The 14178-nt window shown below is 36.1% G+C and overlaps 2 protein-coding genes across 3 annotated transcripts; one reads left to right on the forward strand and one right to left on the reverse strand.

The window, feature by feature from the left end:
• The first annotated feature begins 3955 nt into the window (after window positions 1-3955).
• pkdc (protein kinase-like domain containing) lies at window positions 3956-12345 on the forward strand. 2 transcript variants are annotated; one of them, XM_032555156.1, is made up of 3 exons: window positions 3956-4008; window positions 10738-11122; window positions 11593-12345. In XM_032555156.1, exons 2-3 carry the CDS (start codon window positions 10752-10754, stop codon window positions 12182-12184), a joined length of 963 nt encoding a protein of 320 aa, XP_032411047.1. In that variant the 5' UTR covers window positions 3956-4008; window positions 10738-10751; the 3' UTR covers window positions 12185-12345. The 2 variants fall into 2 exon arrangements, with proteins under 2 accessions (XP_032411047.1, XP_032411056.1); XM_032555165.1 differs by lacking the exon at window positions 3956-4008 and adding an exon at window positions 4020-4208 and having other exon boundaries at window positions 10733-11122.
• LOC116714588 (uncharacterized) lies at window positions 6380-9003 on the reverse strand. Its single transcript, XM_032555259.1, has 6 exons — window positions 8739-9003; window positions 8517-8611; window positions 8062-8188; window positions 7545-7662; window positions 6801-6877; window positions 6380-6624 (listed from the first exon to the last, which is right to left on the reverse strand). Exons 1-6 carry the CDS (start codon window positions 8817-8819, stop codon window positions 6514-6516), a joined length of 609 nt encoding a protein of 202 aa, XP_032411150.1. The 5' UTR covers window positions 8820-9003; the 3' UTR covers window positions 6380-6513.
• Window positions 12346-14178: the final 1833 nt, after the last annotated feature.

The following is a 14178-nucleotide window of genomic DNA, read 5'->3' on the forward strand; positions in this document are numbered from 1 at the left end:
AAAGCTTCCAGAGTCACAGTCAGGCACTGTGCCGTTACCTAGCAACCCCAGCCCGTCACCTAGCAACACCAAAGCTGATTTCCGCCATGTTTGGGCAGCTGGTTCCACCGCTGAGTACATTGTTCAGCGGAAAAGACCAGTGTTTTACTGTTGACTTACCATCCAGAAATATGACCTAATAATGATTTTATGCAAAAGAAAATGTAACAAACCTGTTTTTATACCTGTTCAAGGCAGCAGAGGTCACCTGTAAAACAAGATACCTGAAAATAACAACGTAGCATTTAGCATCATATAAAGCTTAAATTTAAAGCAAAGCATGAACAGATAAACTAAAACTGTGTAGTTGAATTTCTTCTATTCACTTGTAGAAGTAGTTAGAGCCACTAGAACAGTTTAAGCATTCCTCATTTGATTAATAGTCTTGGTTTTAATGGAGTTTAACTGTAATGTCAGGCTGTTTGCTTCTGTTTAAATGTAGTTGTACCAACTGTGATGAGTTTCTAGACCAGCTCAGATTTCCTCAGCAAGGAAATGAAGTTTAATAGCTTAGTATTTTTGTGTAATTGCAAGTCATGACAGAATGTGCAACATTTAAACGAAACAATGTATGTATTTTTTTTTCTTTCTATCTAATCTTAATCTGGTTGTGCAAACAAATCAAGGATTACTTACTGGTTTGTATTTGATAGTGTAGCGTAAGAAAATGTAAGGCCACCATATAATATCAATAGGTTCTGCATTCTGGTTTAGTTCTAAAAGAGTTTTTAATAAAACTGTTAAATTGAAGAAAGCAAATAAATTGGCAGATTGATTTTATTTTGAAATTACAGACTGAGGCAGACTAAATACAAAAGACACCAGACATTTTTGGGATTAATTAAAAGAAAAAAAACTTACATATTTTGTCTTACATTTCACTTTGTGTTGGTCTATTACATAAAATTATAATAAAATACATTGAAGTTTCTGTTTGTAATTTGATAAAAACGTAAAAAATGTTAAACTACTTAAAGGAGCATTTTAAGAAACTGCATGTGAAAGCTTTAGTTCTGGACAACTTTACCCCCATCTTCATATAAAATTATAATTTCGAAACTGCATTTAGTATTTTCTGATTTGAACATTTGTTTAATGATCTAAAGCACATGTGTCAAACTCAAGGCCTTTGGGGCCAAATGTGGCCCGCCGTAGCTTTTTATGTGGCCCTCCAAACTCCAAATTACATCAATAAGTCCCTCCAGATTTTCAACAAATCTCTAAAACTCACTCAAAACTCAAACAAAATTCACACAGTCTACAAATTCCAAAATTTGCCTGCCTCAGCCTTTCTTGATGTCAAGTTATAGCCAATGATTGATATGGCGATGAATAAAAAAGTCATGTCAAACGTCGTACATTAGCACAAATATAAAAATTCTTTACAAATATTTTTAAATTAGGACCACAAATCATGATCACTGATCATTGCAATCAAAATCTATAATTTTGATTGCAAAAAACACACAAAATCATCACAAAATTCTGGTTGGACTGATCAGTGTGAAAAGATGTTCAATATTATTTAATTTTAAGAGACACTTACTGAACACTGAAACAACTATTGGTTTTTTAACTATATAATGGGTTTTATCAACATATCCAGGCTCAACCGGCTCTTTAAGAACATTGTGAGTTTTGATATGGCCCAAAATGAAAATGAGTTTGACGCCCCTGATCTAAAACATTTACTACAAGCATGACAAATGACCAAAAACAGGAAATCTACAAGGAGAGAAATACTTCTGTTAAACTGCTTTAAATTAGAGAAATCCACCCTGATCAAATATACCATCTTGCTAAGACAAAGATATGACCCACGAAGATTTACCTCAAAGACAAACTTTGCTTATGAAAATCAAAAGAAGAACCGTGAATTTTGAAGAAGGCGTCTTCCTTTCATTCCAAATAAGATGACGTCTAAACTTTCAAACACCAAGCAGCTGCATTGACCTCACTAGTACTTTTGAATAAGAACAGGTTGATGAGATGGATAAAATATATATACAGTATATATATACTGCTCAAAAACAAAAAAAATACTACAGAGGCCTGGGAGCTTGAGGGTTCTGCGCAGTATCTTGGCTGTGCCAAGGACTGCACATTTCTGGACTGAGATGTCTGATGTTGTTCCTGGGATCTGTTGTAGCCATTGGTCCAGTTTGGAATGATTATATGAGAATGATTTTGTGCACAAAAATGTAATGAACTTGATGAAATGTAATGTCTACAGACCAGTGACGTGCAAAGCTGGTCAGGCACCGACTTAATCATAATCAGATATACAAATGGAGACCACCTGCATGTTTATATGAGGAAACTTCGCGTATGCGGACAACGCTGGAGGGCAAAAAGACAATTCTTTTACTTGCGACTTGGAAATTTAAGTAGGCTATTATTAATTTCGTGCTGTGCTCCACAGCAAAGGGAAAAACCATTGAAGTACAACTCAAAACCATGTCTTTCTCGCTCTTTGCATTGGCCAGGCCACACACACACACACACACTCAGACTTGTTGCCATAGCAACTGACAACAACGCCCCTAAAAACTCATTGAAATATTTCTCACTAAAAGAGCAGAACATCCAGCCTGTTGCAGTAGTATGGTTTTAGCCTTAATGTTTGTTTTGCTATTATTAATAAGTGATTGCTGTGGTAAGAGGAGAAAACCATAAATATATCGCAGCACTTTACTCCATGGCCAGCTCCATGGCCAGCTCCATGGCCAGCTCCATGGCCAGCTCCATGGCTAGCTCCATGGCTAGCTTGCTGTTACTGTCTCTGTTACGGCAACCAGTAGGGGGCGCCAAACACCACTCAACACAAGGCAATTATGAAATACATACAAAGATATTTACAAAACATATTTTAGCAAGAATTTCACCTGTATATCTAATATCCGTTACATATACATGAGCTAAATTATGAAAATCAGTTCATACATTAAATGTTTTTTAACCATTTTATTGGCGACGTGCAGACAGGAGGAACATGCTGTCATGGCAGCCATTGCAGTTAGCGAGAGGTTGATCAATCCCAGGTGAGGCTCAGCTCGCTGCTGCCTCACCTGCTGCGCTTCCCAGCATTTGAATGGGAAGTTCAGAGGATTCAGCGATTTTGAAGTAAAAATAATAAAAATTGGTTAAGCTAAATAAAAAATAAATACTTTGGGCGTGCCCACGTTTGGAGGCCTTGGGTCCTCGACGCGGCCATCGCGGGTTCGATTCCCGGACCAGGCGACATTTGCCGCATGTCTTCCCCCTTTTCCTGTCAGCCTACTTTCATTTAAGGGACACTAGAGCCCACAAAAAGACCCCCTGGAGGGGAGAATAAATAAATACTTTATAGTACAGGGTGAAAATAGCAAAATAAGTTATTTTATCATATTTTTCCATTATGACAGGTGAGGCTCTGCCTCACTTGCCTCCCTTTACCCCACATCACTGCCACAGACCTATCCTAATCTGTTCAAGGAAGAACAGTAGGTTACCTTTATTGTTTTATGTGTTTGGCATTCAGTATCTAATACTGTTAAAACTTTGCCTCTACACAAATCAGTGCTGTTCTTTAAGCTATAATTCCGGACAAAAGCAAATTCTATTACAATTGATTTACAAGTGGAGCTGAAGGTGATCAAAGTAACTAGGAAGTATCACCAAGCCACGAAGAGAAGGAGGGTCAACTGCCTCTCTTTGTTTGGGGGTGGCATGCTACTATTATATGCTATATTAGATTTAAGTAAATACCATATTGAAAGGATAGATTTATAACAAAACAAACGTTATTTAGAAGATTTTGAAAAGGTCCCGGCTTTACGGTCTAAAACTTTAAAGAAAAAGAGAGTAAGGATTATTTAATTTCAGTTTTTCTTTTCTAATTCCCACTGCTTTCCACAAGGTGGCGGCAATGCGCCAACAGATAAAAAACACAGTTGAAGAAGAAGAGGAGTCTCCATCAGGAAGCTGAGGGTAAATACTTGTAATACTCGATCCTTGTTTTTCTTTTTTTGAATATGACGCCTCATTTAACGTCCTTCATTTGTTTTCTTTTATTCAAGTCTTTACCATAACTGTTTGTTTTTGGTTTTTCTGCTTAATCGCAAAAATCGGATCACAACAAATATCTTTTGTCAACGTTACTTAAACACTTCGCTCCACTGTCCCTTTGGGTCAGATACCGCAGTGAAGTTAGTTTCAAGTTGGATATTCGATATTCGAGCTCCGCGGAGTAAGCGGCGTTTAGCTCAAGGTTGATCCGATTTATGAACGCTACTGTCGGCCAGCGGTTCTCCACCGCTCCCGGCCCGAGCTCCGCGGAGTAACCGACGTTTAGCTGAAAGTTGATCCGATTTCGGAACGCTACTCTCGGCCAGCGGTTCTCCACCGCTCCCGGCCGCAGCGCCCGAAGGTTCACTTAGGGACTATCAACAAATTACTGAACCTAACATTCCTGTCAAAGAAATATAATGTTTTCTTCAATAGCTTCCAGGTCATGTGACCTATTGACTCAAAATCACTTTGGAATAATTATACTAGTCTCTTTAGATGAGGCACAGTCATTTGTTTTCCATTTTAAATCATTTTCAATTTTTAATTAATTTTTTTCATCAAAATTGAGTGTTTTTCTTCAATAGCTTCCAGGTCATGTGACCTATTGAGTCAAAATCACTTTGAAATAATTCTAATAGTCTCTTTAGATGAGGCACAGTCATTTGTTTTCCATTTTAAATCATTTTCCATTTTTTAGGAATTTTTTTCTTCAAAATTGAGGGTTTTTCTTCAATAGCTTCCAGGTCATGTGACCTATTGAGTCAAAATCACTTTGAACTTGTTCTACCAGTCTGTATAGATGAGGCACAGTCATTTGTTTTCCATTTTTAGCCATTTTCAATTTTTTAGGAATTTTTTTCTTCAAAATTGAGGGTTTTTATTCAATAGCTTCCAGGTCATGTGACCTATTGACTCAAAATCACTTTGGAATAATTCTAATAGTCTCTTTAATTGAGGCACAGACATTTGTTTTCCATTTTAAATCATTTTCCATTTTTAATTAATTTTTTTCATCAAAATTGAGTGTTTTTCTTCAATAGCTTCCAGGTCATGTGACCTATTGAGTCAAAATCACTTTGAAATAATTCTAATAGTCTGTATAGATGAGGCACAGTCATTTGTTTTCCATTTTTAGCCATTTTCCATTTTTTAGGAATTTTTTTCTTCAAAATTGAGAGTTTTTCTTCAATAGCTTCCAGGTCATGTGACCTATTGACTCAAAATCACTTTGAAATAATTCTAATAGTCCCTTTAATTGAGGCACAGTCATTTGATTTCCATTTTAAATCATTTTCAATTTTTAATTAATTTATTTCATCAAAATTGAGGGTTTTTATTCAATAGCTTCCAGGTCATGTGACCTATTGAGTCAAAATCACTTTGAAATTGTTCTACCAGTCTGTATAGATGAGGCACAGTCATTTGTTTTCCATTTTTAGCCATTTTCCATTTTTTAGGAATTTTTTTCTTCAAAATTGAGGGTTTTTCTTCAATAGCTTCCAGGTCATGTGACCTATTGAGTCAAAATCACTTTGAACTTGTTCTACCAGTCTGTATAGATGAGGCACAGTCATTTGTTTTCCATTTTTAGCCATTTTCAATTTTTTAGGAATTTTTTTCTTCAAAATTGAGGGTTTTTATTCAATAGCTTCCAGGTCATGTGACCTATTGACTCAAAATCACTTTGGAATAATTCTAATAGTCTCTTTAATTGAGGCACAGACATTTGTTTTCCATTTTAAATCATTTTCCATTTTTAATTAATTTTTTTCATCAAAATTGAGTGTTTTTCTTCAATAGCTTCCAGGTCATGTGACCTATTGACTCAAAATCACTTTGAAATAATTCTAATAGTCTCTTTAGATGAGGCACAGTCATTTGTTTTCCATTTTTAGCCATTTTCCATTTTTTAGGAATTTTTTTCTTCAAAATTGAGGGTTTTTCTTCAATAGCTTCAAGGTCATGTGACCTATTGATTCAAAATCACTTTGAACTTGTTCTACCAGTCTGTATAGATGAGGCACAGTCATTTGATTTCCATTTTTAGCCATTTTCCATTTTTTAGGAATTTTTTTCTTCAAAATTGAGGGTTTTTCTTCAATAGCTTCCAGGTCATGTGACCTATTGACTCAAAATCACTTTGGAATAATTATACTAGTCCCTATAGATGAGGCACAGACATTTATTTATGTTTTATGTTTTTTTTTTTATAATTTTTAGGAATCTTTTCCTTAAAGTTTAAGTTTGTTGCTCAATAGCTTTCAGATAACGTCATAAAATTACTTATCAATTTGAAATGATTCCAGTACACTTTATACATCACACATAGCATCAATGCCACACAAACATATTACATTTTCATTTTCCACAGATATTTTCAAAACGTATTTCGAACAATAATGAACACAGTTTCTAGTTTTCAGATTAACTACACAATACACATTTCCAACTGCCTGTTTTATTCTTTTGAAATTCTGTGCTCTTCATATTTATGCACAGGGCATGGTACCATCGGTCACAGTTGTCACACTGGATCTGTTCACAAATACAAGAAAATATACATGTTTAGCAGTATTGAACTTACTCATCTCCTGTCACACAGTTTGGTGTTTAATTGCTTGTCATTTATTATATAAAACATTTCATTGCTCCCAAGAGTCATTTCCTGTGTCTAATTCTGAATTTTACATTGACAACTCTTGATTTCTCACCCAGTCTGTCATTCCAGGGCCAGACCCCGGGGCTTTGTATGCAGCGCACATCGCACACCAACAGTGGTCATCAAATACTGTAATCAAGAAGAATATACAGCATATTCAAACAAGATAGATTGATAGATCGATATATATATATATAACAAAATAGCTAATTATTTCAGAAAATTAATTTAAAATTATTAATACTTGGAGATTATATAAAATACATTTGTAAACTAAAGTAAATTTTCTAAATTATCAATGTTGCATATCGTTTAGATATCTTTGTTTGGATTGGCACTGTTGGTGGTTTATATTTTGTGAAATGGAATTTGCATTTTGTAATTTATTTATTTTTTTATTGACCTCACGGGCTGCAGGAGCTAATGAGGGCAGACTCTATATAAGTTGAAAGAGTCATTGAAACAGTGAATTAATTGAACTGTCAAGATGTGCTTGTCACAAAGAAATTAAAACTTAGTGTTCCCCAGCGAAAGCAGCGAGGTCTGTTTAGTTTTGTTATCTTTATTGGTTAAGTTCATGTTTTGTATTACAATGTTTGTATATGTTTTAGTTTTCACATTTATTGAGGTTATTGTGGTGACTTTGATGATGGTGGTTGATCTTAATCAAATAAAATAAAAAACCTTAAATTCACCAGTCAAGACTGGTTCAGTAATGTAAGAGCTGGGGAGATTCTGCAATATATTGCAGAATCTCCCCACTTATGTATTGTAAGTCGAAATGCACATGGTATACCTGATGCATCAAGGATTTGAAGAGCGAGAGTTCTTCTTTCACTTTTCATTGCCTTTTTTGTTGTGTCAAAATCTACATCTGGCATCAGAGGGAAGGCTTCCATCAGTGCTTTTGCCATCTAAAGAAAAAAAAAGTTTTTAAAGACTTTTTTTTATGGCATTATAATGCATCAGACTTAAAACATTCATGTGGACATATATAGTGTACCCACATATACTAAAACAGGTATGTTTGTTAGTACAGATACCTGTAGTGAAACATCTAAATGTTTCAACATTTAGAAGATGATGAAAGAACTGTAATTACAAATACTGTGTGGCATGTTGCACTGACCCCAGTTATGGGCTACTGTTGGGGGAGTCTGTATTTCTCCAAGTGAATACACACTCTTTCCACAATTCCGAAAGCCCATTTTAACTAACCAGAGAGACTGTATTTGATGATAGACAACTTTTCTCTATAATAATTACACAGTATCCACACTTGTATAACAAAAAACATGAACTCATTAATTTACTTTGACTACAATAACTCCACAGCTGCTTCCGTCTTGTTGAATAGGGTGGCGCATTGTCCCCCCTTTCCATTGGATCCCAACCCAGTCTGTTTTTCCATGGCATGTCCTTCTCATTTTGAAGTATTCTCTGGATAACAAACAAAATGATTTGTGTAAGAGCAATTGTATTCTGTAATTCCACTCATAAGACAACTCACGCTTTCCTCTTATCAGTTTCTGTTAACAACAACAATGTTAAGTTTATTGAAATTAATATTTACATAAACATTTAAATTAATAGAAATATTTTTTACATAATATATTTTGAAAAAATGTTATGGATAATATATTTCAATAATATATTCAGAAATCTGAATGTCACATACATTCAGATTTTTAACTCAATCTCTATGTGGTCACTTTGCAAATTTATTAATTTTTAATACATTTTAAAAATTTATTAGAGCTTTATTTACTGTATTCTTTTAGCTGCCTTTTGGGAGTCCACAAGCTCAGATGATACTTGTGCAGGATCTATTAGGAATACAGTTCTGGCTTCTGCATTGATGTACTAAAACAGATCAACAAAGTAAAGGGGCATAACAAAGAAAAATTTCATTAAAACTAATGTGAATATGTCATGCTCTATCCAAACCATAAAATGAAAAAATATTGATTATAGACAAAAAATCACAAACCAGCAACTTCCAGTGATTGTTGTTCACAAGGACAAATGACAGAACTGCTTCATAGTTGTCAAAGTTTACCTGAAATGGCATTAAAAATGTTCAAAAATTAAATGTTAACATAAAGACAAACTTTAAGCACATGTCTCGCAATTAATCTTTTCCCACATGTCAGTATTTACTTTTACTGACAATTTTGCTTTTCAATGAGAAGGTGTTTTAAAATTTATAATTAATTTAGATCGCAAACAAATGTCTGTGCCTCATCTAAAGAGACTATTAGAATTATTTCAAAGTGATTTTGACTCAATAGGTCACATAACCTGGAAGCTATTGAATAAAAACCCTCAATTTTGAAGAAAAAAATTCCTAAAAAATGGAAAATGGCTAAAAATGGAAATCAAATGACTGTGCCTCATCTATACAGACTGGTAGAACAAGTTCAAAGTGATTTTGAATCAATAGGTCACATGACCTGGAAGCTATTGAAGAAAAACTCTCAATTTTGAAGAAAAAAATTCCTAAAAAATGGAAAATGGCTAAAAATGGAAAACAAATGACTGTGCCTCATCTATACAGACTATTAGAATTATTTCAAAGTGATTTTGAGTCAATAGGTCACATGACCTGGAAGCTATTGAAGAAAAACTCTCAATTTTGATGAAATAAATTAATTAAAAATTGAAAATGATTTAAAATGGAAAACAAATGACTGTGCCTCATCTAAAGAGACTAGTATAATTATTCCAAAATGATTTTGAGTCAATAGGTCACATGACCTGGAAGCTATTGAAGAAAAACACTCAATTTTGAAGAAAAAAATTCCTAAAAAATGGAAAATGGCTAAAAATGGAAATCAAATGACTGTGCCTCATCTATACAGACTGGTAGAACAAGTTCAAAGTGATTTTGAATCAATAGGTCACATGACCTTGAAGCTATTGAAGAAAAACCCTCAATTTTGAAGAAAAAAATTCCTAAAAAATGGAAAATGGCTAAAAATGGAAAACAAATGACTGTGCCTCATCTAAAGAGACTATTAGAATTATTTCAAAGTGATTTTGAGTCAATAGGTCACATGACCTGGAAGCTATTGAAGAAAAACACTCAATTTTGATGAAAAAAATTAATTAAAAATGGAAAATGATTTAAAATGGAAAACAAATGTCTGTGCCTCAATTAAAGAGACTATTAGAATTATTCCAAAGTGATTTTGAGTCAATAGGTCACATGACCTGGAAGCTATTGAATAAAAACCCTCAATTTTGAAGAAAAAAATTCCTAAAAAATTGAAAATGGCTAAAAATGGAAAACAAATGACTGTGCCTCATCTATACAGACTGGTAGAACAAGTTCAAAGTGATTTTGACTCAATAGGTCACATGACCTGGAAGCTATTGAAGAAAAACCCTCAATTTTGAAGAAAAAAATTCCTAAAAAATGGAAAATGATTTAAAATGGAAAACAAATGACTGTGCCTCATCTAAAGAGACTATTAGAATTATTTCAAAGTGATTTTGACTCAATAGGTCACATGACCTGGAAGCTATTGAAGAAAAACACTCAATTTTGATGAAAAAAATTAATTAAAAATTGAAAATGATTTAAAATGGAAAACAAATGACTGTGCCTCATCTAAAGAGACTAGTATAATTATTCCAAAGTGATTTTGAGTCAATAGGTCACATGACCTGGAAGCTATTGAAGAAAACATTATATTTCTTTGACAGGAATGTTAGGTTCAGTAATTTGTTGATAGTCCCTAAGTGAACCTTCGGGCGCTGCGGCCGGGAGCGGTGGAGAACCGCTGGCCGAGAGTAGCGTTCCGAAATCGGATCAACTTTCAGCTAAACGTCGGTTACTCCGCGGAGCTCGGGCCGGGAGCGGTGGAGAACCGCTGGCCGACAGTAGCGTTCATAAATCGGATCAACCTTGAGCTAAACGCCGCTTACTCCGCGGAGCTCGAATATCGAATATCCAACTTGAAACTAACTTCACTGCGGTGGTTCAGATCTGTCCGTGGAAATGAAGCAGGAGTGCCGGGACCTCATCCTGCAGACATGCGGTGCTTCATCGCTGCGTGTCGGCGCTAAGATCCAGACTCTGTGGAGCGGTTACGGGGAGATAGTGCGGCTGCACCTTGAGGGCTGTGGGCGGCCCTCTGTGGTGGTCAAACACATCAAGTTTCCGGAAGAGGCAGAACACCCGGGCGGCTGGAACACGGATCGCTCCCACGTCCGTAAAGTCAGGTCCTACCAGGTGGAGACCCACTGGTACCAGAACTACTCCACTAATCAGAGCTGCCGCATCCCCGTCTGCCTTGCCGCCCGTTCCTATGGCGACGAGATGCTGATAGTTCTGGAAGATCTGGATGTGGAGGGTTATGACCAAAGAAGGTATGACCACAGACAGTCAAAATTAAAGCAGTTCGTAAATGTGAGTATCTCTGAAACCGCTTCACCTAACCAGAAGTGTTATAAACCATTAACCACGAATATGAAATAATTTATAATCACAATCTTTGCGCAAACTGCCTGTATTGTTGTTCTCTTCTGAACAGAGCAAACCCCACATTGTCACACTTGTATAAAAAATCAACAACTCCTGCCCCTTTAATAATACACTATGCACTCTCTAAATGAAGAAACTGAAATTCTATCAGAAATTGTCTTACTAACTACAAGTAGAAAATGTTGATTTATCTTTGTATCTATATTTATTTACAGCAAATATATTATTTATATTAAGGCTATAGTATGTTTACCTTTAGTTGAACCGAGTATTGCAGCAATGTCTTCATAGGTCTCCCTGACAAGGCAGACGAAATGTGATTTTTAATGCTGGATGTTCATGTTTTCATTTACAGAACCAGCATTAAGGACAAAGAGATAAGGGTCTGCTTGAGCTGGCTCGCCCACTTCCATGCTCTCTTCCTGGGTGTGACCCCAGAGGGTCTGTGGCCGGTTGGCACCTACTGGCACCTGGAGACCCGACCGGATGAGCTGGAAGCCATGGACGACGTTGAGCTCAAAGCGGCAGCGAGCGACATCGACAGGGTCCTCAACGAGTGTCACTTTAAAACCATCGTTCACGGAGACGCCAAGCTGGCCAACTTCTGCTTCTCAAAGAGCGGACTGGAAGTGGCCGCCGTAGACTTTCAGTACGTCGGCGGTGGCTGTGGGATGAAAGATGTTGTGTATTTTCTCGGTAGCTGCATGGATGAGAGGGAATGTGGCAAACGGGTACCGGGATTATTGGACCACTATTTCACAGAACTGAAGGCATTTGTTAATAAAGACGTGAACTTTAATGCTCTTGAGAAGGAGTGGAGAGAGATGTTTGCATTCGCATGGACGGATTTCAATCGTTTTCTCCACGGATGGATGCCAGGACACTGGAAGATCAACCGGTATAGTAAGGAGCTGACCAGGGAGGTTCTGCAGAAACTGAAGCAGTAATCAGAACTACAGATCATTAGGTGCTGTACTGTGAACTGTGATGTAAACATGAAGATCTGACTATGGGAATTCTTATTGAAAAGAGCCACCCAAACAAGCCACCTCATGCACTTTACTTCTGTTTGGTCAGCTGTGGATAATAAAGACTTTTTTTAAAAATGCTTGTTTTCAAAAACTAATTAGCATCAAAAATAGCTTTTACACATTTTAAAAAGTTTTGTGATCCTTGTATGTTTAAAAGGTCTAATCAAACATCAACTGTTTCACTTTGATTTTGACTCTTGGACCTTTTTAGCAACATAAAAACAAATATTAAAATTCTACTAATCTCATATTGCCAGGGCAAATTAAATATGAATATTTGATTGTGTTTGAGAAGTTTTTGTCAGAGCACCGACAAAAACAAAAACTAATTTCATCTCACTGAGAAACATGAAAAACAGGAGCACTGCAAGTTTCCCTCAGGTTGTGGTCAATCTCAGGCTGTGTTGTGCCTTCTCTGATAGAAGCACAACGCAGCCAAAATGTACAAATCAAGTCCTTTATTTCATTTTTTAATTAAGTTTTTTTCAGTCCAGTTCATCTTTAGAATGAGCAGCTGAAATAAATCACTCAAAGACCCAAATTAATATCCTATTCATGTCAGTAATGAATGCATATAGACTTCAGACCAGAACTGTGTTTAGCAGAGCCTGCTCTGCCTTTGTTTATTCCTTCATGTGGGCCACAAGAGAATGTCACAAATCAACACTTATTTCCACCTGGAGACCAAAACATGTCTGCTGGAAATCATGGATGATCAGGAGCTCAAACAGACAATCATTGGTGTTGACCTGATACTTAACGAATGTTCCTTCTAACCATTTAATCCAAATTTTGATGGGTAATGTAACAATTCGAAATACTAATAAGTGGACCTCATCAGTATTACTTGCAAATTAAGCTTTTACAGATGAGTTTTTAGCACCATCCACATCTGATTGGAGGAACGTGGCTAAATGGCCACAGTAAAACTAAACTATTATTCTATGCAACGTCATTCTTTGTACTTTCACAAGTCACTCAAATTGAATTTAAAAGTCCTTCAATTTTAGAGCTGCAACATCCTTCCTCAAAGTTCTGTTTTCCTCTATGAGTCTCTTTATTTCCATCTGCATTGCAGTGATGGATTCAGAGGTGAGATCAGTCTGAACGTTAACTGATTTTCTGTGTTCAGTATATTCCTCATCGTCTTCATGAGCAGCATCGCTTAGATCAAGCAATGCTGAAGCAGCAACTTGCTCTAAAATCTTTTCTCTCCTATAACGCTTCCTTTTGCGTCTTTGTGTGCCTCCAGTGGGCGTGGTTGCCTCATCCATCCCATCACAGCCCAGATTTATAGAAGGCGCCCAGTCTGGGTTGGCATCATCATACAGAGCAGAAGGTCGGCCTAGGAGGAAACAAAATTCAGCACAATATGTTTCACCTTAAAATTACACAAAATTTCAAAAATACTTTATTTATCCCAAAGGCAAAATGACAATTGTCATAACTCATATCATTCAAATATCATTAGAGTCGTTCTAGAAGGTGATGGTGATGGTGTGGGCAGGAAAGATCTCCAGTAGCAGTCAATCTTGCAACAAATCTGAAAAGACCTCTGACTGAAGACTGTTGCTGTATGCCAGCTTTATGACCATCATGACATGCTCAATTTCCAGGCAGTAGCGACAACATTCCACAGTAGAGTGGATTTCCTGGATGACGCCATCAGTTGTTGCCAACCACTGCTAATCCACCTCATTTGCTGTTGCTGCTCATCGTTAAATCTCAAGTGTAAAATTTGAACAGGCAAAAGTATTAGCAGACAATGTCTTATATATTTAGCTTACTTTTCTCACATTTTGAACGCTTTTATCAATGTCTAACAAAAACCTCAGAAATTACCATGCTTACATTTGACACAATTTTATTAAATTGTTAACATAAACATTAAATCTAAATGGTACATCTAT

This window comes from Xiphophorus hellerii, chromosome 3 (genome assembly GCF_003331165.1).
Source record: "Xiphophorus hellerii strain 12219 chromosome 3, Xiphophorus_hellerii-4.1, whole genome shotgun sequence".
In the NCBI taxonomy this organism is placed as follows: Eukaryota; Metazoa; Chordata; class Actinopteri; order Cyprinodontiformes; family Poeciliidae; genus Xiphophorus; species Xiphophorus hellerii.

Excerpts from the sequence above, each read along its gene's own strand:
- LOC116714588 (XM_032555259.1), bottom strand. The coding sequence starts at position 8,819 with ATGCCATTTCAGGTAAACTTTGACAACTATGAAGCAGTTCTGTCATTT. Across the intron at positions 8,612-8,738 it reads ACAATCACTGGAAGTTGCTG|TACATCAATGCAGAAGCCAG; the intron begins GTTTGTGATTTT and ends GATCTGTTTTAG. Across the intron at positions 6,625-6,800 it reads GCCCTGGAATGACAGACTGG|ATCCAGTGTGACAACTGTGA; the intron begins GTGAGAAATCAA and ends ATTTGTGAACAG.
- pkdc (XM_032555156.1), top strand. The coding sequence starts at position 10,752 with ATGAAGCAGGAGTGCCGGGACCTCATCCTGCAGACATGCGGTGCTTCA. Across the intron at positions 11,123-11,592 it reads GAGGGTTATGACCAAAGAAG|AACCAGCATTAAGGACAAAG; the intron begins GTATGACCACAG and ends TTTCATTTACAG.